The sequence below is a fragment of the Protopterus annectens genome, chromosome 9.part0, assembly GCF_019279795.1.
Source record: "Protopterus annectens isolate FY-2018-M chromosome 9.part0, PAN1.0, whole genome shotgun sequence".
Classification (NCBI taxonomy): domain Eukaryota; kingdom Metazoa; phylum Chordata; order Ceratodontiformes; family Protopteridae; genus Protopterus; species Protopterus annectens.
In genome coordinates this window covers 459,929,139-459,953,685 of record NC_056743.1, presented here as the reverse complement: position 1 = coordinate 459,953,685, position 24,547 = coordinate 459,929,139, and the positions used below count along the sequence as shown (strand labels likewise).

Below are 24,547 nucleotides of genomic sequence, written 5' to 3'. Positions count from 1 at the left end.
CACCTGACATCTGGGCTGCTTTATACCTCTGACTACCTGATGTCACGGAGGATGAGACAGCAACATACGCAGGATACAAGACTTTGATAATCAGGCTGTCTGAGGGCTACTGCAAGCAGATAACCCAAATGTGATGACTGCAACAGTGAATACACTCTTAACATCTACGTTTATGGTAAGTGTACACAACTGTACTTCTCCAACAGTGTATTACACATAATAGCTCATGCACCAGTGTCTCACCGGTCAAACCCTAAAGGCAAATCACAAAATAAAACATGTTAGTCATTGTGTGCGACACTGATGTTCCTTTCACCAGGCTGAATAAGGAAAAGGTCATGGTCAGCCTGTCTTTCAGGTGCCAGGATATGCCATATCACATACGCACTCGAGTCTCTCAACAACAGGTACCGTTATTACTGTGTCATAGTCCATGTTGGTGTGAACGACTTGAGATGTACCTCTCTGGACTATATGAAGAGAGACAGGACTGAGCTCTCGGATTATGTGTCTCAGGCAGGTATGTCCCTAGCCTTAAGCAGCATTTTACCTTCACCTGGGATGATGCCTCAATACAAACAGAAAATGATTGACTTCAGTATTTGGCTTAGCTTCTGGTGTCATTCTAAGGGGATCCACTATCTGTCAGCCTGGGATGACATCAACAGACACTTTGCCAGAGATGGTCTTCATCTGTCACCCCCTGGGATTTTGGCTACTAGCTAAAGCTTTTACCATCCCTATAGTGCTTTTTTTAGGCCGTGTCTCAAGGACAATATAATCCAATGTAAAAACTCCATCTAAAAACAACCTCAAGGTTATGCTTCTAAATGCTAGGAGTCTCAACATGAAACTGCACTCACTGGAAGCTGTCCTCACCTTGGATGACACAGACATTTATGCAGTCACGGATACCTGGTTCAAGGCTGTGGAGAGTACCCGAGCCATACCGGGTTACACCTCCTACAACACTTTCAGACCTCAAGCTGAAGGTGTGAAAAGTAAAGGAAGCGGTGTATCAATATTCATTAAAGATAAATACACCTCCAGATTGGTTAAACAGTACGACTCCCTGGAGACACTTCAGGTGCAATTAACTATTGCTAGAACACCTGTTCAAGTCATTACCAGCTACGGGATCCCCTCCATGAATCAGGGCACCCACTCTGCCTATTTGGATGTGCTTGAGTCTATCAAGATACATCCAAACACCATTGTTTTGGGTGACTTTTAACTACCCATCCAGTGACTGGGTAAGTTATTTCTGCTCAAACACATTTGCCCAAAAGTTCCTCGACTTCGTTAACTCCATTGCCCTGGACCACCTGGTTGACACCCCCACAAGGGATGCCAACATCCTGGACCTGGTGCACACCAATATGGGGGACCGCTGTAATGCCTCTCTGTTAGGCCCTCCCTAGTGAGATCTGACCACAGATCGGTCGCATTCAAAATAAATATCACACCTAACCCCACCCCAGCAGCAGCTAAACTAAAAAACTTCTCCAAAGCAGATTATAACCTCTTACAGGATAGTATAAATAGTTTCACTGCACCTCCTCCCTCAGATGGAACTGGTAACTATGCCGAGCTCTACACCAAAGCTTTATATAAACACCTGTGTAACTATATTGACTGTGGCCGTACCTGACAGGACCAAAACAAGCTCCTCAAGGAAGAGCAAACCTGCCTATTGGACAACTACCACTAACAAGCTTTACCGTAAGAGGAAGAAATTACTAAGAGGGAACAATCCCTCCTAAACTGGAAACACTTCCTCCTCAGCTTAAACAAGCAAATGATACTTCTTGTGAAGTCTTCCAAATCAAACTAGGAGTCCAAACTAGCTTCCTCAACAAAGGACAGCCACAAGGCATTCTGTAGTTAAATCAGTAACCTAAAGGGATAGGCCCAGATTTTTGCAGAAGTGGTAGTTAATGATACCACATATACTGAGCCTGTGGATATAGCTAACCTGTTGGCTTTCAGGTTGTGTGAAAACTTCACTCCCCTGTCCCTGCCATACGTACCCCGTGACATCCCTAACATGTGTTGCTTACCTTGTATCTCTAAAGAGTAGGTTGTAAATGCCCTCTCTAAGGCCAAAACGACAACATCTATGGGACCCTATAACATACCAGGCTGCGTTCTACTTGGGCTCCAACATGAATTAGTAACACCATTGAGTACTCTCTTCAGTCACAGTCTAAGCACCAGCTTTGCACCAGCTGAATGGAAAACAGCCATCGTTATTCCCTTGCACAAAGGTGGTGCTTCCATTGATCCCGGGAACTATAGACCATTTAGCCTAACTAGCCTTATCTGCAAGGCCATGGAGCAAATCATCATGGACCTTGTCAACAAAGATATAGGTAATCTCCAAACACTTGACCCTACTCAGTTTGGATTTGTCAAAAGGAGATCATGCCTGTTAAGCCTGGTGGACTTCTTCAAGACAGTCACCAAGGCCCTGGAAGAGGGGAAATCTGTGCATACAGCCTACCTGGACTTGGCCAAGGCATTTAACACAGTCTCCCACTCCGGCATCATTGACAAACTCACCCAACTAGGCATCAACCCTTATATTGTTGGATTGGTCGCCAACTGTCTCACTGATAGAACTCATATAGTCAAAATAGGGGAATCCACGTCCAACAGCAGACCTGTAACCAGTGGTGTTCCACAGGGATCAGTCCTGCGACCTCTACTGTTTGGAATCTGTATCTCCGAAGTACAAGCAAAAACCGAAGGTCTGTAGTTGACAAAGTTTGCTGATGACTGCAAACTGGGAGTGGTCATGGAATCTCCAAATGATGTCAGCATCCTACAAAAGGGTCTTACACAAATAAATGATTGGTGCCAAATCCATGGCCTTAAACTCAATGCAAAAAAAATGTATTATCATTCCCTTCAGTAAAAGTGAAGTTCCTGGTAACCTTACCTTTGACCACCATGTTCCCACAGTGATAAGAAGGGAATTCTGTATTGGTTATCTCATAAGTAAGGGCATTGCTTCTAGAAAAAAATAAGTTACCTCCCTGAAGTCTTCCCTCATCAGGCCAGTAATTGAGTACAATGCCCCTTTTGGTATGTACTTTTCTAAGCACCTGCAGCAACTGGAGAACCACAAAGGTTCTTTACAAGGAAAATTCAAGGTCTTCACCATCTGACCTATGGGGATTGTCTGAAATCACTGTCACTTTATTCTGTTTCATACACACTACTCAGAGTGATCTCTGTCTTGCATGTAAGGTAATCTGACCCAGCGTTATTGGAAATGCTTCATATCTGAAAGTCAAATGGTACACGGGTTGCTCGCTCTAAAGACCTTAACCTGGTATGTGACATTAATAGATCCTGCTGGAGAGAGAGATTTGTCTCCCATAGATTGCACACCTTTGGAACAGATTTCCACTTCATGTCAAACAGAGCACCTTATTGGCTGTCTTCATATGCAGTCTGGATGATTGGATGGGTGATCATAAATTTACATCGGTGGTTCCACGTGTGTTCCTCTTCGACAGGGGCAATAGGTGCTTATCATGAAATAAGGGTAAGAACTTGGCTAGGCTTATAAGGGCCCTCGGGCCATTAGCCTAGTAATTTCTTATGATCTTGTGGATAGAAGTAGTAAAAGAATAAAGAAGTTCAAAGGTACAGGATATGAAATGAGATGAAGTAACAGCCTGAGAGATTGAAACAAAGTTAAGAAAAGCCTCTAATTGGAAAACCCCAGGCCCAGATGCAGTACCTAACTTCTGGTTAAAAGTATTAACATCTTTGCACGAAGACTTAGCCATGAGTAAGAACTATTTATGTGCGCACATCGCGCAGACACTAGCCTGGCTAACAACAGGAAAAACAGTGCTCCAGCTTAAGCGTGAACCTGCAAGCTACCCTAAAAATGATCACAAACACCAAACGAATCACCCAATGGGTAAATAACTCATAAATGCACAAAGTTGAAAAACACAAGCCAAGAACACACTCCAGTGAATTTAATGTAGCTCCACGAACTTAGCGCTTTCACCATCCACAAATGGCATCATCAGAGTTAATAGGAGCCATAAACATACATAATTTATACACATTGCTTTCTTAACATCCAGTAAAAACCAAGCACATCATCTTAAAGCTACATACATAAAAACAACAACACTACATTTATATCATGCAGACAGTAAAATACATACATAAAAGTTGTTACCCAAATAAAAAAAAATTATATGTATAGTATTTGTAAATATATATTCATGTTATTTGTATAAATATATATGAAAGTAAAAAAACTGTTGTACTGTAAAACCTAATTTAAAGTTTGTTTGCTCTTTGTTTCAAAACTGGTCTTATAGATATATGGTCATTAAGACCAGGTGGAGAAATTACATTTGGAATAACCTGCCACTTATATTCCAATAATTCATCCCTAAGGTTGTCATCCCCTCCCCTTTCTATGGGATCTCAAACTTGGGATAGGTAGTCTACTTCTATGGTCTTCCCTCCCATTTGAGGAAGGCAGTTGTAGGATATAAGAGTTGATTCCTACCACACCAGTTGGATGCCTCGAAATAGTAGTTGCTAGATGTAAATACACTGCCTTTTCCCCCTCAGGTGCAGGGAATGCATCCTTGAGGGGTAAGGTCTGATACCAGTTCATGTCTCTTTCCAGTCCATTTATGAATGAGAACACCATCTAAACTGTGCCAGCCTAAATGTTGGTTGTCTGTGGCTGAGCAGGTTGGCAGCTTTGTTTTCTCATCATTTGCTGTTCTCCTTATCCTTTTGAGTAAACCTAGACAAACCATTGTTGGAAATAAGAGTACCAAAGTATTTTTTTACCACTCAGCATCCCTGCAGAGGAAAGTCAGAGGATACATATCATTGTATTCAGGACAGAGAGGGACACTGAGAACCTTCCCTTCCTATAGAGTCCCTCTGGATGACCCTTCCTTTGGGAAAACCATGAGGATAGACTGGTCTGTTACTCTTCTGTCTATAACCAATATCTTGTTGATGAGGTTGAGTAATCTTGGATTGTCCATCATGAAACCTATTCAGACAGATGACACTTTTGCTGCCTGGAAGCAACTGTATTCAGCTCTAAACCTTCTGTAAACCTTCATTCAAATGGAATGACATCCTGACTGAGCTTACCAGATCATATTTGTACATGATTTCTTCAGTCCAGTGCAGACCAAAGTGACCACAACACCTGTATACCAGAGATGTAGATGAAGTGTGCAAAGAGGTATGCTCCTTTACTGCATTAGGACTTAGATCCCTTAAGTTGCCTAGCTTACCTGTTTCAGTTCCATGATGCCTTTTTGGGACAGGCACTGGAAAAGCTGTCAAAGCTTATGATCAAGGATATTTTTCCACAGTGGGTTTCCATATAGCCTGCTGTATTTTTGACTGTTGACATTGTGATTTGAACAGCAGGTCCTGTATGTACCTCTGCTGTGTATCACATGGTTCAAGCTTTTCTTCCTCAAGAATGAGCTAGACATTCAGGCTGAGATCCTATTTAGAGAGCCTTCAGAAATGAAGTTAAAAACCTCCAGAAGAGGCACCGGGTGTGGAGCACAATAGAGGGCCTCTATTGATGGTCACATATTATTTTTGTTGAACTTCCAAGATGGCTGCACATTGAGTAACAGCTTATTTCTAGCTCTCCCAGTGTGAAAACCAAAACTCAGCAAAGAAGGCCAGTCGACTAGTGTTTATGGGTAAATTTCAGTAACTGGCTAGTAAGTGCACTGCCTGGATGCCAGTAATAAAGAAAAAATCAGCTACAAAAGTGAGGATGAAATACCAATTGGCACTCAATAGAAGCACAGGCTGCACCATGCATCTTAGTTTTTCTTTTAGGTTAAGTTAAGTCTGCGAGTGTGGCTGTTGGTTTGGGACTTTTGTTCCTGTTTGGAGAGTAAAACTTCAATATTTGAAGGTGTACATAGTTTTCTGTGTTAGTATTAAGTTAATAGGTTTTAGGGGTTGTATTGGGAATTTTTTTTTGTTTGAAGGCTTTCAGTAAAACAAAAAGTTTTATATGATGTGACATGGGCTCAAATGCAAATGAGGAGAAACAACTGTATAAAAGTTCAGCCTGCCAAAAGATGTATGCATGTAACACAAAAGCTGGAACTAGACAGTTTAACAAAAAAGGTGTTATACATAAAAGGTGGGAATAATAACTTTTTAATACAATGATGCTTTCTTTAATGTCTTTAAATGTAAATGGTCTTACAGATAAATGCAAACAAGAAAGAGTAGTGAACTGTATTAAAAATGTGGAGTGCAACTGTGTTACAGGAGACACACTTAGAAAGAATTGAACATGTGAATTTGATAAAGGCAGGTTTTCAGGATAGTTATTCAGCGGAATACCTGGGACAAAGGAAAAGGGGAGTACTTGTATTAATTGCTGGATGAGCTCCAATAGTGACAGAAGAAGGAAAAAATTGTGCTAAGGGGCTACTGACAAGGGAGGAGGATTACACTGGCATGCATTTACATTCCATCTAAAACTGCTATATTCTGAGAGAAATTATCAGTTTTCAGCAAGGAATATTACTTATAGGTTGGGAATGGAATTTGATTTGCAGCAGTGAAGATATGTCTTGGGGCCCAGAAGGGAAAATATAACAAACGAGGGTAGCTTTTTGAAGAAATTTATGAAAATATTTGGCATGGAAAACGTGAATTCAGTAACAGGAGTTCATAATGAATTTGCATATTATTTCTCAAGGTATAAAAACTGGGCTAGGCTAGACAGAATTTACATTTCACAGGAACATGTGTATTTAATTGAAAGTCTTGATACCCACAGAATATTTCAAATCATGCACCAATAATAGCTAAAATAAAAACAGAGAATGAAATAAAAAATGAGACATTGGCACATTCCCACCTATCTGTTGAAAAGAGAGGAATTTAAGACATGGGAAGTGGAGATTACTCAGGAGCTGTTAGGTAGACATTTCTTCTGAAAATGTAGCTAGGGAGTGGGATAAAATGAAAGTGGAGTTTCAAAATAGAGTGAAAATAAAAGACAGGGAGCTATGGTTATGAAGTAAGAATTATTTAGAGTGATAAATGTTGAAGTATTACAGAATAGAGGGAATCTCACATAACAAGAAGAGGATCAACTGCAGAATTCTAGGCAAAAAATATGGGGTTACCTCGATAATATACGCAAGCTTAGAAAGATTGGTGTTAAGCAACTGTTTTTTTATAACACTAGAGCACATAAACTTTTAGCACATCAACTCAGGCAACAGAAAGTAGAAAAGGGCTGTCGCTAAACTTAGCTTAGGGAGCCTATAACAAGGAAGGCAACAAAAGATCCTGTAGAGGTGTTAGAAAAATTTGGAAATTCTGTGAAAGTCTGTATAAACCAGAGAAATGTGGAAATCAAGAAACGATACAAATGGAAATGTTTATGGAAGAATTAAATATGCCAAGGTTAGAGACATATGAGGCTCAATTACTAACGGTTAGGCTAGGAGGAGATGAAATAAAAATGGTGATGTATAACCAATCCACAGGAAAGTCCCCAGGTATAGATGGTATTCCTATGGAAGTTTGGAAGCTAGGAGGGGAAAAACTGATAAAGATCTGGATGGTCTTGTTTAGCAATATTTTAAGAGGAGACATGCCAGCATCGTGGAAGAAAGCAGTGGTAGCTGTAATACTTAGAGGGTATAGATCCATCAGATCCAGCTTCATACAGGCTTATTTCAGTACTCAACCCTGATTATAAAGTGTTCATGTCTATAATGGCTAAAAAGAATGGCAAAAGTAATGCCAAAACTGATAGATATGGATCAGTGTGGTTTTGTGGAGGGGGAGCAAACATTTGACAACATTAACAGAACATTAATGATCTAGAGGGAAGTAGAATGTAAGAAAATACCATTATTGTTGGTGGGTCTTGATGCTGTGAAAACATTCTCTTATAATAAAAAAATGAAGAACGAGGTCGGACCCAAAATGGAATTTATTGCGAACAGCACCACAAACACAGTCGATTGACCTAGGTTTCGTCCTGTATGGACTTCTTCAGAATAAAAAATCAACTGTGAAAATCAGTTAAATAACAAACATCAATCCCACCCATGTCATTAACCAATGAATTATCCAGTCTGGTAAAAAATAAATTAAAATAACCAAATGTACAATGAATAAAAATGATGGTAATAACAGTAAATACTAGATGTAAATTTTACACGTATAGACATAAAACAAAAAACAAAAACCAAAACATTGATAAACTGCACTCCATGTGCACTCGAATACATCAGTAAGTTAGCCCAAAATATGTTTGACCTTAAGAACAGGCTTAATCGTGCAACAATCATTTAACCCAGGGTGACAATGTGCATCCAATCTAAGTTGCCATCTAAGCTCACATAAGTCTAAATGTACCTCTAAAGTTCTACCCTGGAGTGCGTTTATTAATGTTTTGATTTTTGGTTTTTGTTTTATGTCTGTATGTGTAAAATTTACATCTAATATTTACTGTTATTACCATCATTTTTATTAATTGCACGTTTGGCTATTTTAATTAATTTTTTACCAGATTGGATAATTCATTGGTTAATGACATGGGTGGGGTTGATGTTTGTTATTTAAGTGATTTTCACGGTTGATTTTTTATTCTGAAGAAGTCCATACAGGACGAAACCTAGGTCAATCGACTGTGTTTGTGCTGCTGTTCAAATCGACTGTGTTTGTGGTGCTGTTCGCAATAAATTCCATTTTGGGTCCGACCTCGTTCTTCATTTTTTTTTTGGTGATGTGGTTTATCCTGGTTCTTGGTATTCTCTTATAATAAGCAGGGACTTTATGAGCAGGGCAGTGGAAGAATTTGTATTTCCTGAAAAAATTATAAGGTTGATTAGGAGACTATATGAGGGATCAGAGGCGAAAACTGAAGTGGGTGGGGCCCTCTCTGATAATTTCTGCTTGAACGGAGAAACCAGGCAGGGGTGTCCACTTTCCTCTGTATTATTTACATTGTATTTAGAACCATTGGCAAAGAAAGTAAGGGATTCAGAAATTTAAGGATATAGTTGGTATGGTAGTCAAGAAAAGCTGGCTTTACTTGCAAATGATATTATTTTGTACCTGACAAAACCAAAAAAAGACATTAGTGTTGTGGAACATTTTGAGACAGTGTCAGGTCTTTTCGGGATACAAAATTAATGAAGCTAAAACAAAGGCAATAGCGGTAAATTATGTACGCACACATGAACTGGTACAGGAATACCCATATTTATGGTGACGTGATAAAATTAAATAGTATGGATTAAAAATTATTCTAGTTTGGCAGCTAAGGATATGTGGGAAGAGACTAAACAAAGGTAATACAAAAACTGAGAAAATACAAGCCTTGTTATATGGATATATATTAAGATAAAAGCAGTTAAATGTTTTTAGTCCCTTTAGTCTTCTACACAGGTCAGGCATATTTTTATCAACCAGAGGAAAAGTCATGGGTAGCAATTAATAAAAAGCTGAAGGACTTTATCTGGGAGGGGAAGACTGCAAGAGTCAAGTGGGATAAGCTGATTCTTCCAGTAGAACAGGGCCGATTGGGACTACCCAGTTTGAAGGGTATTTCAGAGCTGCACATTTAAGACTCTTATACATAGCACAAGCAGAAAATTATAATTCAAAGTGGAAAGGGATGATGATGTGACACACGTGGCAAGCTCAAGAAGCAAGGAGAGATTGGAATTTTGGATGCAGGCCTTAAAGGAGAGTAACAGTAATCATGCAGAATATTATATCCATAAAGTAACCGAAAGCATTCTAAGGACCAAAGCAACATGGGAGAAAAGATTCTGCTGATTGGGATGACTGCAGTTAGGGATACAGACAATATGCAAGAGGGGGACAGAATTTATTGGAGAAAACTGGCAAAGGAACCCCAAGGTAATGGCAGCAAATAACTAGAGAGCGCAAAATGATGAAATGGGAAGAAGCCAAGAATTTATTTGGACTGCAGGTTAGAGACTGCCTTCCGTATCGGGGAATGACATCAAAGTATAGGCATAGAGAAAGAAATAGGGGGGGTCCTAAATGAAAGACCAGCACTGGTATTGTTTTTAATATAATCTAGAACAAAAGCTGCCATTAAAAAGGAATAATTAGTAGAGCACATAAAATACTGCACGATAGCTGTAAGACTCACAGGAGGTTAGAAAGGATTGGGAAGAGAGATTGGGTAAGCAGTTCACAAAGAAACGATGATGGAGGATATATGTATGTCTCCCAAATATGCAACAAAATCTAGAAGGTTTAGGATTTTTGCCTGGAAATGTTTACATAGATATTTTTATACCCCAATTAGACTCCAGAGAACTTTTCCTCAGGCTGATAGTAAATGTTGGAGGTGTGAAGGGGATGAAAGAGGTAATTGGGGACATATTTTCTGGGAGTTTGGTGAGTTGGCAGACTTTAAGGTTTCCCTGTGGGATGCACTGTCAGTGATGCTGGGTGGGCAGATTGGTCTAACGAGAGAGATGATTTTTCTGCGCTATGGTACAGAATCGGAATTACCTAGATATGGTAAGGCTTTGCTGTGCCTAATAATGGTGGCTTCCAAAAAAAGGAACTACTAGAAAACGGAAATCAAAATTTAAACCAACTTTACTGGAAATAGTGAATATAGTAACAAAGATAAAACAACTGGAACTGAGATCTTTAGAAAAGGGTTGGAGCAAACTACATAGGAAAAAAAATGGAATTGTGGGAGCAATACATACAAGGGAGGAATGTGGTCTAAAAGGTGGCAGGACTTAAATGAGCTTTGTAATGTTTGAGTGAGAAAGTTTGAGTAGATTATAAGTGATGTATAATGTTTGCATCTGGGAGTGTCACTATGGTTTGTGATATAAAATGCTTTCAACTAGGATTGTGTCAGTGTGTTTTGGTTTAATAAAGATGTGTCTTGTTTAAAAAAAGGCAGGAATTGAATAATTTATGTAATGTTGCTTAGGTTATATGATATATAGCAATGTATGTGAAGTATAAGGTCTGTCATGTTAATATAGTTTGATTACTTTTATATGAATATAAATTTGCCTATGTCACAAGTGATAATTCACTAAAGGTGTTTGTAAAAAAAAAAAACAAATTCTTTTCATTGAGTTTCCCTTCTCAAATTGGATTCAGACCCATTTATTCTTTTGTGCTGAGCCATCCAGATGAGTAGTCATCCAGGAAGCTATGTGAGGGTACTTTGTGTCTGTAGCATCCGAGTCTGTTGTCGATGGCGACAGGCTTAATTTGGCTTGCTCACACACTGTGGCCCTATGCTGACCATTTATGTCCACCCTAAACCAAGGACTACATGCCACCACCCTCCATTGGTAGTCTGTATAATTCTGGAGGTGAGCTAAGGTACATTTTTTTTTAAGGCCATGACCCCAACCTCAGGTGGTGATGTCAGTACTACGTCACTGTGGAGTATCCACTGTCTTCCCATGATACGTTTTTTTTTTTTTTTTTATCTCCAACACACGTCTGAGATTTTACCATCACCTGCTTGGGATGCCAGCTTGATATCTCCCTTGTCATTGTAAGTCATCATTTGCTAGGTGCACTGGCTGATTGGGAACCATGTCTCTCTCCCTTCAGAGAGCCATTCCAGTCCTTTCCTTTCAGTGCCAGATCTGCTGCTTGAACTCTGGTCATCTATCTAGGTCACATTCAGAGCTTTATTCATCTAGGCACTTTCAGTATCCCCAAAAGTTGTTGTCTCTTCATACTATTAGAACAAGCTGCAAGTATCAGGTAGTGTTCCCTCCCTTGGCTTCACCCACTAAGTCTGTTGGAAGGATAACTCCAGTGCAGTCCTGACTATACCCTGTAGGACCACCCCAGTATGCAGATTCTCCTAGTTTCAGTTTTCGGAGTCTTTACCATGGTGGGCTCTTGGAGTTTAGATGTTGGCATGGATTGCCATATCTTAGAGCTGTTAGGTCCTGTGCTCTTGGTCCAGTTGATCTTGAGAGAGCTAATGATTAAGGTGTTTACCTTACAGACACAAGGTGCAGGGTGTGATTCTTATGTGGATAATTGGCTAGGCTTCAAATGGCCCACAAGGACTGCAAGTTTAGTACTAATGTATGAACCTGAGCTCTTGGAAAAGAACACTCTGTGCTCCATAAGAAGATGGAGCCTTTTTCTTGTTTCAAAGGGTATGGATGGACTTCCATCCCATCCTGGACCTCAGCAACTGTAATAAGCATGTCTGGTACCAGAGCTGGTGATTGACATGAAGATATCTAGTGCTGCAAAAAGAGCAGGAAAGGCCAAGATGTAATACAGCTAATGATCCCACACCACTAAAAGATCATTTGCAACCTTAGTCAAAGTGGTCTCAATGCTGAGAACCTTAGAAGTTAGAATAAGAGAACCTTAGATGTTAGATAAGAATACTGTATAGACTTTAATTTTTTTTTTAGCTAAAAAATAACCAGCCTCTTTTACTTGGTGGAAACGCCTATTTTCACCAATGACTGGAATATTTGAAAAATAAATGGTCCTTGGGATGCCAAGCAAGATCTTAAAAATGCATAGGCCTATTAAATAACCTGTAGGGTTTTGGACAAAAATCTTAAACAGTGTTCTTAGTTTTGGCTTAGTCAGCAGAGTCGTTAATAAAAGTCCAAGGCTTCCACTCAATGATGCTGTCCTCTCTGGAGGCCAGGAAAGGGCATACTTAACTTACTACATTCACTGCAGCTCTTTTGAATCTGTGTTCTAATTTTCAGTGAGTGTGAAATGAGCCTTTTAAAAAAAGATGTTATCTCACAGTTAAAACAAATGTGCATGTATCTCTAGTACTGTAAATGTTATTAAAAAAATGGATGACAAATGATTTAGCACAATGTGATCTTTATAATGGTTGCACTTATTTGATTCTAGGTCTTAAAAAGTATTTTATACGCCACAGTAAGTATTAATTTTTGTGATGTTGTATAAACAGCTTACAATGTCTCAGTAACCACTGAAGCTGCACACATACTGCCAACTGCATTTTTAATGCAGCTGTGGGGGGTTCAAATGAGGCTAAGCAGTTTTGTACATGTGACTGTATTGTTGAGATTTTAACAGATGTATGAAAACTGTTACAATATTAAATGTATCTTTAGCTGAACTGGACAGAGGTCAGATATCACTGCAGCTGTGTTTGCCATCATCCAAGCTTTAAGATGATGTCTTGCAGCCCCTTGTATGGTGCCTGTTTTTGGAATCATTAATGCAGGCAAGAAAAAGCGATATTTGATGCCTAGTGGTTGTCATTAGGATATAACTACAGAAACTTCTGGAGGCATCACTAGCCTGTAATGAGCCAGTTGAGATCACATTTTCTGCAAAAATCTTGCATTCACTGTGTAATCTTCTGAAGAAAGGCTAGACTATAGAACCATCCAGTTATTCAAAAGAGAGCTTCCAGATAATCATGTGATGCAGACATCCCGTGATAGAAAAAATTATATTTATATATATATATATATATATATATATATATATATATATATATATATATATACACACACACACACACACATTTTTTTGAAGATCTCAGAATGGTACACAGTGGCCAATGCAGGCTTGTCTGTGAGGAGGTGCCTCTTCAATTTGCTGTCTATGCTGTGTCCCTGCATTTATAGTATGTGAAGATCTTGGTCATAACACCATGGACTTGGTATCAGCAGACATGGGACAAGTATGAAGAAGAGCAGGGTGATCTAAATCACCAGAAACTGACTGGTTATATTCCAGAACTAGTGAGTCTCATTTATGGTATTTCTGTCTTGCAAGCATTTTTCCAATGAGGGAATCAAATCATATTGTCATATCCCTTAATTAGATTACAACAAATCAGTCCCTAGGCTGAAATGGATCAGACACTGTTCAGACCAGTACACACTGTATTATTCATTGTAAGATTTCTGATGACAACATCATAAAGTATGCTGTCTTAGGTGAGAGTCAGAAGAGGTGTGTCCCTCCTTAAGTTGAAGGAACTCATGGGTGTTTTCAAAAGGTTTCTCCTGAACCTATGATGATAGTCTACTAAGAGCACTCACCTTGGGTGAGTTGGGAGAATTTCGATTAGGAATTCTGCAGACGCTTGCGGAAGTCTTTGCATATCTTGGTAGTTCATTGGTAAGTAGTAGACTAGTTGCCATTGTGGGCCATTTTAAAGCCTAGCCAGTTTCTCTTTTGGTGCTTGAATTAATGTATCTCATTTGGTGTTACATTGGCCTTACCCATCCCATGGTCAATAATTATGTATTACCCTGAGTGAGAATAACTGGGATCATACCATAGAAATTTTGAGAGGGATAATTCATTTAAGAGCTGCCTCTGTTCATTAGTAGTACAGGGGGCAGTACTGGGGTAAATTTTCCATTTGCCATACATAGCTCCAATTTGTGTTTTTACGAGAACAGGGATGAACTTTATTTTACATGGATGGGAGAATCTGTCCCAGAGCAGCGGTATCCTCTTTGACATATACCTGTATATTGATGGACATTGTAGAAGGAGAATTGTGTAATTTGTTTCTTAGCTTAGCACGTGTTCAGAAGAGTTGTGAACTCATTATTGGTATGAGACATTTCAGAACTGTATGTAAAACAGAGGGATAGTGAGCACGCATACATTCTGATATTATCCCACCTGTGGCACTGAGTATCCCATAGCCCTGGTGATATGGCCACAGTCAAATGAGGGATGAAGTAATATCTTATCCAGCCAAGTCTCCATAGTAAGGGTCAGGTCAGCTCCCTACAACAGGCTGAAACCGATCTTAAGCGGTCTCAGTCTTGTTGTGAATTGACTTGTCATTGAATAACATTGCCTGTGCTGGGTTTGCAGACCTGTGCATTTGCTGTATCTGAAGACGTTGCTAAATTGGCTCCCTGGATACTGGGCACAAACAGGAAAAATACTGACTGTGGCATGATTTATCTGTGGTGGCCACAGTAACCATAACTGAGATGCACTCCCATATGAACTGTCTAGGCAGACCTCAAATCCTGTCTGCCCCCCCCTCCCACTCTGTGATACCATCACTAGATAACTGGTGAAAATCGATGATAATGGGACAGGTAGGATCACTGGGCAGAAGGCAAAGTGAAAGACCATTTAGACTTCCAAATCCAATATCCGTTGACTAAGTGGTGGGAGCCATACTGCTAGTAAACAGCAAGGGGATAGTGACAAAACAACAAAAAAATTAATACATAGTTATACAGTGATTTAAATGGTGACCTTCATGGGTTATTAAACAAGAAACTTCAGTATTTAAAAATAGCAGAGATTGCAATTCTGTTCCTATGTGTTTCAGCCACTACAGAGTGGCTTTGTCAGAAAACGTATAGCAAAGGGTATGTGCCCTTGCCCAGTTCTGAGTTTTTTTCCTTCCATGTGCACTTTTTGGATATATCTTGCATTCATCTTGGGGGGAAAAAATTCCATGGTACTTGTTGATAAAGTAGAAGCCAGTGAATGTATGTGTGGTCAGATTGTGAGCCAAAACCCACACCAGTAGGGCCTTTATACCTTGAGGGAAGAGAATGTTATTAAGAACTGTTTTAAGTAACAACACTTTTATCTGGCCATCTCAAGGCACAGGTGGGAGAAGTTGCAGGTCTACCCATTTCTTGTCAAGATAGCTGCCACCCAGAGAGATTGTCAGGAGTGTCCATCAAATGATACCACACTGGTGCCATAGCACTGACAGAAGGCAGAAGACAGAGCAGACACAGGTCATACTAGTATTCTTGGAGGTATGGCCTTCTCTGAGGTGACCTTGCAGTGCTCTTATCTCTAACTCCCAATGGACAAGTAAAGATCTCCGCTTTTACCTTTCTTTCATTGACAGGTCCATGAAAGTTGCATCTGATGATGACCTTCGGGGGGAGTGGGGAATCCCAAGATATCAGCTAGCACTATTCATGGTTGCATGGATTGACCTTGCTTGCAACTGGCCTTCACCCATTGACCAGCCCTTTTGAGTACTCATCTCATGGTTGGTGGTAGGACTCTGGACTGAGGACTCCTTTTGTCTGTTGTTCATCTGTACTAGCAGGATTCCTGGAATAGACCCCCAGATGTTAGATTACGTGACTGCTGGGATCGTTCCTTTTAGGAGGGCATGTTCAGCAAACTTGTGCTGATGCCAGTGCCAAACTGTGTCAGACCTCCCCAGTCCCAAAACCAGTTTTGCTGCTTATGGCCCCGAGCACACTTGCTCTGTTAACTGACCTCTTGTTTTGTTGCTTGACCTCATATTTGTCTGGTTAGCATGGGTCCAGCATACCCCAGAGCTAGACGTACAGAAGGATCCTGTTCACCTTCTGTGTTCTGAGAAAGACCAAGAAGTTGTCATATTTGAGTCAGATAGGGAGACCTTGAGGTTGATGAAGTCTTCTTTGGACTAGTGTCCCCCCCACCCCCTTTTACCCAGAAATGCCTCAGCAAATATCTGGAGAAGACCCAGTAAGAGTATTGGATTATCCAGTCCATAGTAGCCTTACTGAAGGGTTGTTATCTTTGCACTCTGCACAGAAGAATCTGGATAATGCATCCAAGAAGGTGGATATCATTCACGAGCCCACTTCCTCATGCTAAGTGGACTGAAATCCTCTCTAAACATCCTAGAACCATCTCTTGCATGATACCAGAGGTCCAGCACAAGTCCCATAGCACTTCCAGCTCGCTGCCTGATAAGTAGTCTAAGGCTTTGAACATGGTGGATACGTCACTCATGCATCCCTTATCTGTTTGTCACAGTTGTCCAGATTCTAGCTATTTACAGTGAAAAGTTTCCATCCCTTCTTGAGTGTGAGATCTAAGAACAGCTTTCTAAAACCCTTACCACAGCCTGTACAGCAGACTTCAATATGGCCTGCTGTAATGTTAACACATTGCCCAAGGCAATGGATCCTGGTACATGCCTGCACATGATGTGTGGCAGAGGGTTTCCTTTTATAATTTCTGACTTTTCTAAGGAAGGGCATGGCCTCTATTGTCAGCTCTTTGGGGCACTTTCTGGTCACTGTCTAGAAAGGGCTGTATCTCAAAAAGTGTTTGACATTTTTTTATGGAATGTTCAGGGAATTGCACTGGAACAGTTTCCTAAAAAGTATGTATCAGGTGCTTAGCTTCAAAGTCCAAAGTAGCAGCTACATTTTGACTTTTTAATACATTTTTGGTTCCTCCCTCCACTTGAGAGCCTCATTTCTTTCTCCAGTGGCTGGTCTTGGAGCTGAGGAATTGGACAGAACGTGTGGCAGCCATGACAAGGTTTTTTCTTTAACCCGGACGTTGACAGTTTTGAAGAGGAAGAACCACACTAGTTCCAGGGGATTGAGCACACTGTAATATTCTGTAGGTGGTCCATCACGCTAACACTACCACATAGAGACCCATGAGCATCTGTCTGAACATACCAAAAGTGTTGTAATGTACACCTCATCTGGTTCCACTAGACAATGCCCCCTTTGGTACTAAAATCCCGCACCTTCCCTTGTTGAAGCAAGTTTGCGTCACCGTAGTACTCTGCTATTCATGAGGTTGAGAGAAATCAATACCTTTCTGTTTTAAGTGCACAATTTTACAGTGAGTTATTAGCTGTCACTAGCATAATTCCTGGAATTTAAAATAGTGCTAGCTATTTGAGATTCAGTTTACATTGTAGTCCGATGGATGCCCTAATAGTGTTCAGTATTTAATGTTACTCTTGATTTAAATTTGAAGTATTTCTTTCTTATTTTATTTCCCTTTTTTCATTTGAGTGGCTTCATTCACATATCCTAGCATTTCTAAAAATGAACTAAGACAATAAGGAAAAACAAACTGCAGCAGTTGTTGTGATGTATGATACTGAAATCCCTATAATGTGCACAACAGAGTTATTAGCACACATTCATTTTTTACAAAATGTCGTAAGTACTTCTAATAATTAACTTCACTCAGACTACTCTTTTATTGCTTCTGTCTTACTGCTGCAGTGTTTATGTGGCGCCAACAAATGCTTGTTAACTGCCAAAACAACTTGATACACTGATCTTAAGTGTTCCCTCTGTGAAACCTGCACAGTATTCATAGGTTCCTAAATAGTTACCGGGCATAGACTCCAAAGACCATTAATGAGCCTAAACACTTGTCATATCATGGAAGTCTAGTTCCAGAAACATGCAGTAGGTGGATTGGACACTGTAAATTGACCACAGGTGTACATGTGTGTGTCTGTATGTGTGTCTGTGTGTGTGTGTGTGTGTGTGTGTGTGTGTGTGTGTGTGTGTGTGTGTGTGAGAGAGAGAGAGATGTGGAAGAACAGCCATGGCAGGGCTAGCCACCTGGCAGTGTGAACCTTGGCTCTAGATTATTATCGCTGTTGAAGTGATACCATGACTCCATGTTCAAAAATGAGGAAAAAGGGGTTGTGGATGGATGGATATATGTACAGTGTGCTCTGAGTAGTTAACTCTGGGAGAAGTTTTGTTTAGACAGCTCAAGATGCAAAATGCTGCAGTCACTTTTTGTTCCTAAGACTCGAGTGAAGTTAGGACACCCCCCCACTCAGTTATTATACCATTGAGCTGTTGTCTACAAGCAGATATTTTTAATGGGTTTTGCAATCTTTTTATACTTCTTTTTGCCGTTGCAGGTGGAAAGATTTTCTTAGTAAACATATTCACTTGATGTGTTACCGAATCTGTGTGCGGGCTCTTACTGCTATCATAACGTACTACAACAGGTAAGATGGTTTTATTTTGGCACCTCCGTTTTTGAGCTGTTTTTATTGTTGTATCAGTAGAAACGTATAGCTTTTGTAAATCTTATGAAAGTGACTTCTTTTAGTGATACACTCGAACCAGAAATTATGGTTCTCCTTTTTGGTGTTGTACTTTGTTGGATTTCAGCTTTCTTCATAAATTACAGATGGATCTTCATGAAGTTAGGACAGTGTTTTGGGATCTGTGTTTTCATCTTGTACTCCAGATGGTATCTATTAAACTGTGGAGCGGTGGACTTTGTAGTTTAACTGCATCAATTCTGCTGCTTCTGAATTCACAAACTTTCCCCAACTGGCCTTTGTGGTTTATGTAGTTCATGTCTTATTTTCTTATGGTGCTTTCTACAGTGTCAAACAGCTGATGACAGGTTGTCACCGTCTTGCCTCCATTCCTTCATCAAGTGAGCATTTTGTGTTCTGGTTCATTTTTTTGTGGGCTCTTGTCCAGTCTTATGGCCTTCCTTTTCCTTAAAAGCCTGCATAAAAATACCACTTTCTGTACATAAAGTTATTTTTCTTGTCCTTGCCCCCCCCCCCCCCCTTCAGGGAACTACACTGAGTACGATGTGTTTGTTTTTTATTTCAAACAAAAAAAATATATACTGTAAGAAAACTTCCACCAGGTGTTGTCAGTGGAGTAACTACAAAAATATTCCCCAGATTTGAAACAATATCAACCTAATACTGGTATTAACTGTTATTAAACTTAAAAAAAAAATAAAAAAACTAAGCTGTCTACTCAGATAAATCTCTTAAACTTAGTAAATCAATAGAAAATCCAATCCAGGATATGTTGAATTTGCAGTTCCTTTATTAGTAAGCAGAGACGAGTGATCCATCAGACTTAATGGTTAATACATTTAAGAACACTTAATTAAGTAGCAGTTAGCTGGACTGATCTGTATTTACAGCAGAAACTTTACCACTCCCACTTCAGCTGCTATTTAATTGTTGTTAAATGTATTAACCATTAAGTCTGATAGATTGCTCATCTGTGCTTACTAATAAAGGAACTGCTAATTCAACATGTCCTGGATTAGATTTTTTTACTTGATTTAGTGCTTCAAAACTGGGGAGTTTTTTTGTATAGTTATTCCACTGAGAAAAACCTGGTGGAAAGTTTCTTACAGTATTTGGTTTTTGGACTGTGTGTGTGACATTTGGCTTAAGAAAATCTGCAGAGTCCCTCAAAGTTTTAGTATTTATTTTTATTTCCTCTCTGTACCTGCTCTTACTTAGAGGAGAGCTTTTGGATGTGTTTGCAGTATTGGATAATTTCGTATGTGTCCTTTCATGTGACTTTCTGAAAATGTCAAGCTCTCTTGCTTCTCTTTTTGTCCGTGCATGGTGTCTGTCCATCTGCCACATCAGCTCTTGTTCTTTCTAGCTACTTGTATAGTTTGGATCTTCTTCCAATGTGTATTTTATAAAGTTCCCAGGCTTAGTGATGAAGAAGCCTAAGCTACAAAATGAGTCAAGGCCTTCATGATCACTGATTTTTATTTGGGTCCAGTTTACAGTGTTGTAGGGTATAGAACTGGCAGCTTTTCAACATTGTGACCTGCCAGCATTAAGTAGAGCAGTTTGAGACTCTTATCAAAGCCCAGTATATAAAGCCGTGCACAAGATCCAAGGTTTGAACTTTCCACTGACCCCAGACAGGAGCATGAAAGGCAAAATGTAAAGGACCCAGAGATTTAAGCCACCTAAGCTTGACTCGGCTTTAATGCTCATTGGATCTTTGATGCTCTTTGCTCCCTCACCAGACAGGTCATTGTCCTCCAACAAGTGGCATCATCCAAGTATTTATCTGCTTTTGGATGCCTGGTTGATAGAACAGGCACCTCCATTTACCATTGGCAGCTGGACCTTTCTTTTGACTCCCATATCATCTTTATTACCTTCTTGATTTTTTTGAAGTCCTAGAATTCTGAATGTTAGAATTATGAGACCACATATTAGATGGACATGGGAGTGACTTTTTTGTTGCAGTGATTCAGAAGTAAGAATGTTTAGTAAGAAGATACAGGGAATAAAACCCACTCTGGAGCCACTCCTTATGTCTGTGTTACGAATGTTACTCCAGACGCGTCTTCCTATCAGTCTTCTTGTGACTGCAGTTTTTTTTTTCTTTAGTTGTACAGCCTCTGGAGGCAGTTGTGAAGCACAAGCCTGTTTTTCTTTGGGGAAGTCTGTTATCCTTCATCTAGTCTTTTTTATTTTTTTCAGGAAGCTGAAAGTTTCCTCGTGTGAAGGTAGCATCACTCTTGCTGCCTGTCTTCTGGTTCAGTTTGATTTCCGCTTATGTAAGCACAGCATTGCTGATGCCATCTTTCTTTATTCATTCAAGATTTGTTTACCCAGGAAGAGCACTAATCAAACTTGGCCAGTTTGTCTCAGCGCAGGAATACAAAGAAAGCCAGTACTGCCTTTAGTGAGCGAGCTCAAGGGTATAATTAAAATAAACAACTCTGAAATACAGTTGTTAGATAAAAATGTAATTGAGTATATACAATTGTAGTATTACGTTATTTACAATGAATATGAATAAAGGCAAATCTCATTTTGAAAGTGAGGTGTCCTGTGTGATGATTACAGATGTGTGTTGTCTAATTGGAAATGATCAAATAGATCAGTGAAGTGAAGAAGTTTGAGTAGTTGGAAGGAGACGTTATATTAAGTAGAAGATTATGGGAGCGTTAAATTAGCGCAGTAAAACCTGTCACATGAGATATACAGTGAGAATGTTGCTAGTAGGAGAAAGGCAGAGCTGATGTAGCTCTTGTTAGGTGATTTGGTTGAAGAGAAGCAGTGACATTTGGCTGATGAGAGGAGGTAGGCCTTCAGTTGAGACTTAAGTGTATGATAAGATGAGGTGTCTTTTATTTCTGGAGGAATACTTTCTCTGAGTTTGGGACCTAGCATAGAGAAGCGGTAATCTATCAAATGGAGTTTAATTTCAGGGGGACTGCAGTAATAGAGCAGAGGAGGTCATGGTTTCTGAGGCTGTAAGAGGAAAATTGTCTAATTACCTTAGCTGCTAGGGGAGAGAAGATCTGGTTTACCAGGGTTATAAATAGTTGGAATCCTAGGAGAATGTCAACCCTTTGCTGAACAGGTAGCGCTTTTTTCTGCATTTTACAGTGGTGGTGATTTTTAGGGGACTGTGATAAATCTTTAGTTTCTATTAGTTATTGTTTGAATATGTGTGGACCTTGTTTTTGATGGTCAAGCTATGAGTAGGAGGAGATTTTCAGATTTTGGGAAAATGACAAGTTGACACGCAGCTAAAGGTCATCTTAACAACTTTGGACTATTGGTTTGACGTGCCGTGGTGGTCTGCCTTTTCTCATTTTTTTCTGTATTCAGACTGTGAGAATAGAATGTCTTTGTCTATGGCTGTTTTGGAGGTTTTGGTAAGAAGTGGGGAGTTTTTATTGACCCAGTGTAGGGGAGAAAGTGAGTTGGTTTTAAGGTGGAAGAAGTTAAGGGAGGTATCGAGTTAAATACCAGGTATTTACAAGAGATGGTGTTTTCTCTGTGTGTGTGTGTGTGTGTGTGTGTGTGTGTGTGTGTGTGTGTGTGTGTGTGTGTGTGTGTGTGTGTGTGTGTGTGCATGCGCACGCTGGTGGGGGTCATGGTCATAGATATTTAGAGTTTTTTGCACCAAACAGCAAATTAACAAAAACATAGTTTTGGTTTTGTGGGAATTGAGAGGGGGTTTTTTCTTGGCGCGCTATTGGGAAATCTGCTTGCATATCTTTTTTTGGAGTTTGGGTACAGAGTTATTTGTGTGAAACAATACCATGTTGTTTGCATAAAGTAGGAGGGGGAGATGAGGTAGGACAAGGGGAAATTTATTTATAAAGATGGAGAATAAGTAAATGAGCAAATATGGAACCTTGTATACCTTGTTGAAGGCTGACTGATGAGGTATGAATTTTGACCGAGAAGTGGCAGTTGGTTGGGTAGTTTGAAGCTAAGGTAGGAATTCAGGACTTAAGCCTGTTTGTAGTAGATGATAGTGGAGGATGTTTTGGACCAGAACCCATGTTGTTGATGGGAGAGGAGGTTGTAGGTAATAATGTTTTGGGTGAGTTGAACATTGATGCATTTTTCAAGCAGTTTAGCTAGAGTTAGGAAAGAAGTTTTTATGAGGTTAGATTGCTTTGAGTTTGGGCTTTTTGATGATGGTTATTTTCTTTATATTTTCATGACATTTTGTGTTGGGTAGAGATTGAAGATGTGTTGTGAGGAAGTCCCTGCAGTGGTATATGAATCAGGGATAGAGACCATTTGTACCTGATTGGCTGTCAGTTTTTTAGGTTCCAAGTCTCTTATTTTGATTTGTATAGGACAAATGGGTAATTTTGAGAGAGGATTGGGAGAGGGGGTGATGAGGGTTAGTGAGAGGGAGCGTAGGCTGGAAAACTGAAGAGAAGAAGTCAGAGAGAGAATAGGCTGGCAAACGCAAGAGAGGAAGTCAGAGAGAAAATGTTGGAGTTGCTTTTCGGGAGTTGTTTCAGTATTCCTTTCTGTGAATCAATTTACTTCTTTGCAGATGTTTTGATCATTTAGCTAATGCATTTTGGAATGTTTTTATATGCTGGCCTTTGTGTCATTGTGTTGCCTGTTTTGTGAAGTTTCTAGGTTGGGTGTATTATTCCCTGTTGGTAAGAAAGGGGTTGTTTTTCCATGCTTGCCATGCATCATCTGTTAAGTTTAAAAATGGATTTTCTGTTCGGGAGTTAGCCAATTATTTTGCTTTGGTTTATAGAGTCAAGAAATTATAGGGAAGAACTGTGTCCTGGAGGGATCTGAGTGTACTGGTGAGAGTTTCTTCTACAAGGTTATGGTTTAGCTTTAATATGAGGGACCGGTCTGTGTTGGAGATGGCTTATTTAAGGTTTTTAGATGTTTGAGTCTGTCTTGGGCCTAATTTAAATTAATTTTTAGAGAGGGAGGAGTTGACTTCGCTTCATCTTGCCATTTTGGCATCCTAGTTCATATAACTTGATACTCTCTGTACTGGCAAGGGGCTGTGTAGTTCTGTCTACCAACCTGGAATACACAGTGGATTTACAGGAGTGTACATTCACCTGTGTATTCAGTCAGTTTATACTTGAGTATGAGTGCTGATACCTTGTGCTGAGTCCATTGTTAGACTAGTGTAGGACTGAAACAAAGCCTTGGTGCATTTCATTGATACTTGCTTATTTGAAGCTGTACAGAACTGCATCTTATACGAAGCATTACAGAGGCACAGCCATTAGAATTGCGACCTCCCCAGCACTTTAATTTCTGGTTTTGTTCTTAGGTGGGCGCCCCTTCTGTGTCCTTGTGAGCTGTAGTTTTCTTTCACATCCCAGGCACATCCTTTGTGATAAATGGTGATCCTCCCTGTTGCCTGTAGGTGTGTGTGTCTGTCTGTCCCTTCAGTGGGTTGGTGTCCTGTTCAGGATTACTACTACTGCCTTGTGCCCAGTGAGTTCCAGGATAAGCTTCTTGTCCCTAATGACCCTAAATTGGGTTAAGTGGGTTATCAGAGAATTAATGAAATACATATGAAGCCAATAACAGTTTAAATCCTTAAAATAGATTTTATATATGTTTGTCTCCATATTTAGACTTTGTTGACTGGGTTAGACCCTCTAGTCCAGTGTCGTCTGTTTAGCGTAGACCCTAGGTGTTTTTCATACTTAAGAAGGGAAATTTGGC

The 24,547-nt window shown here is 39.8% G+C and overlaps 1 protein-coding gene across 2 annotated transcripts in view; it reads left to right on the top strand.

Annotated features, from left to right (window-relative positions):
- GPAT4 (glycerol-3-phosphate acyltransferase 4) overlaps positions 1-24,547 on the top strand; it is an 845,426-nt gene that overhangs the window by 501,347 nt on the left and 319,532 nt on the right. For both annotated transcript variants that reach the window (XM_044082998.1, XM_044082999.1), the window contains exon 6: positions 18,701-18,790. In XM_044082998.1, coding sequence (XP_043938933.1) covers positions 18,701-18,790 — 90 coding nt within the window. The remainder of the gene's footprint in view (positions 1-18,700; positions 18,791-24,547) is intronic.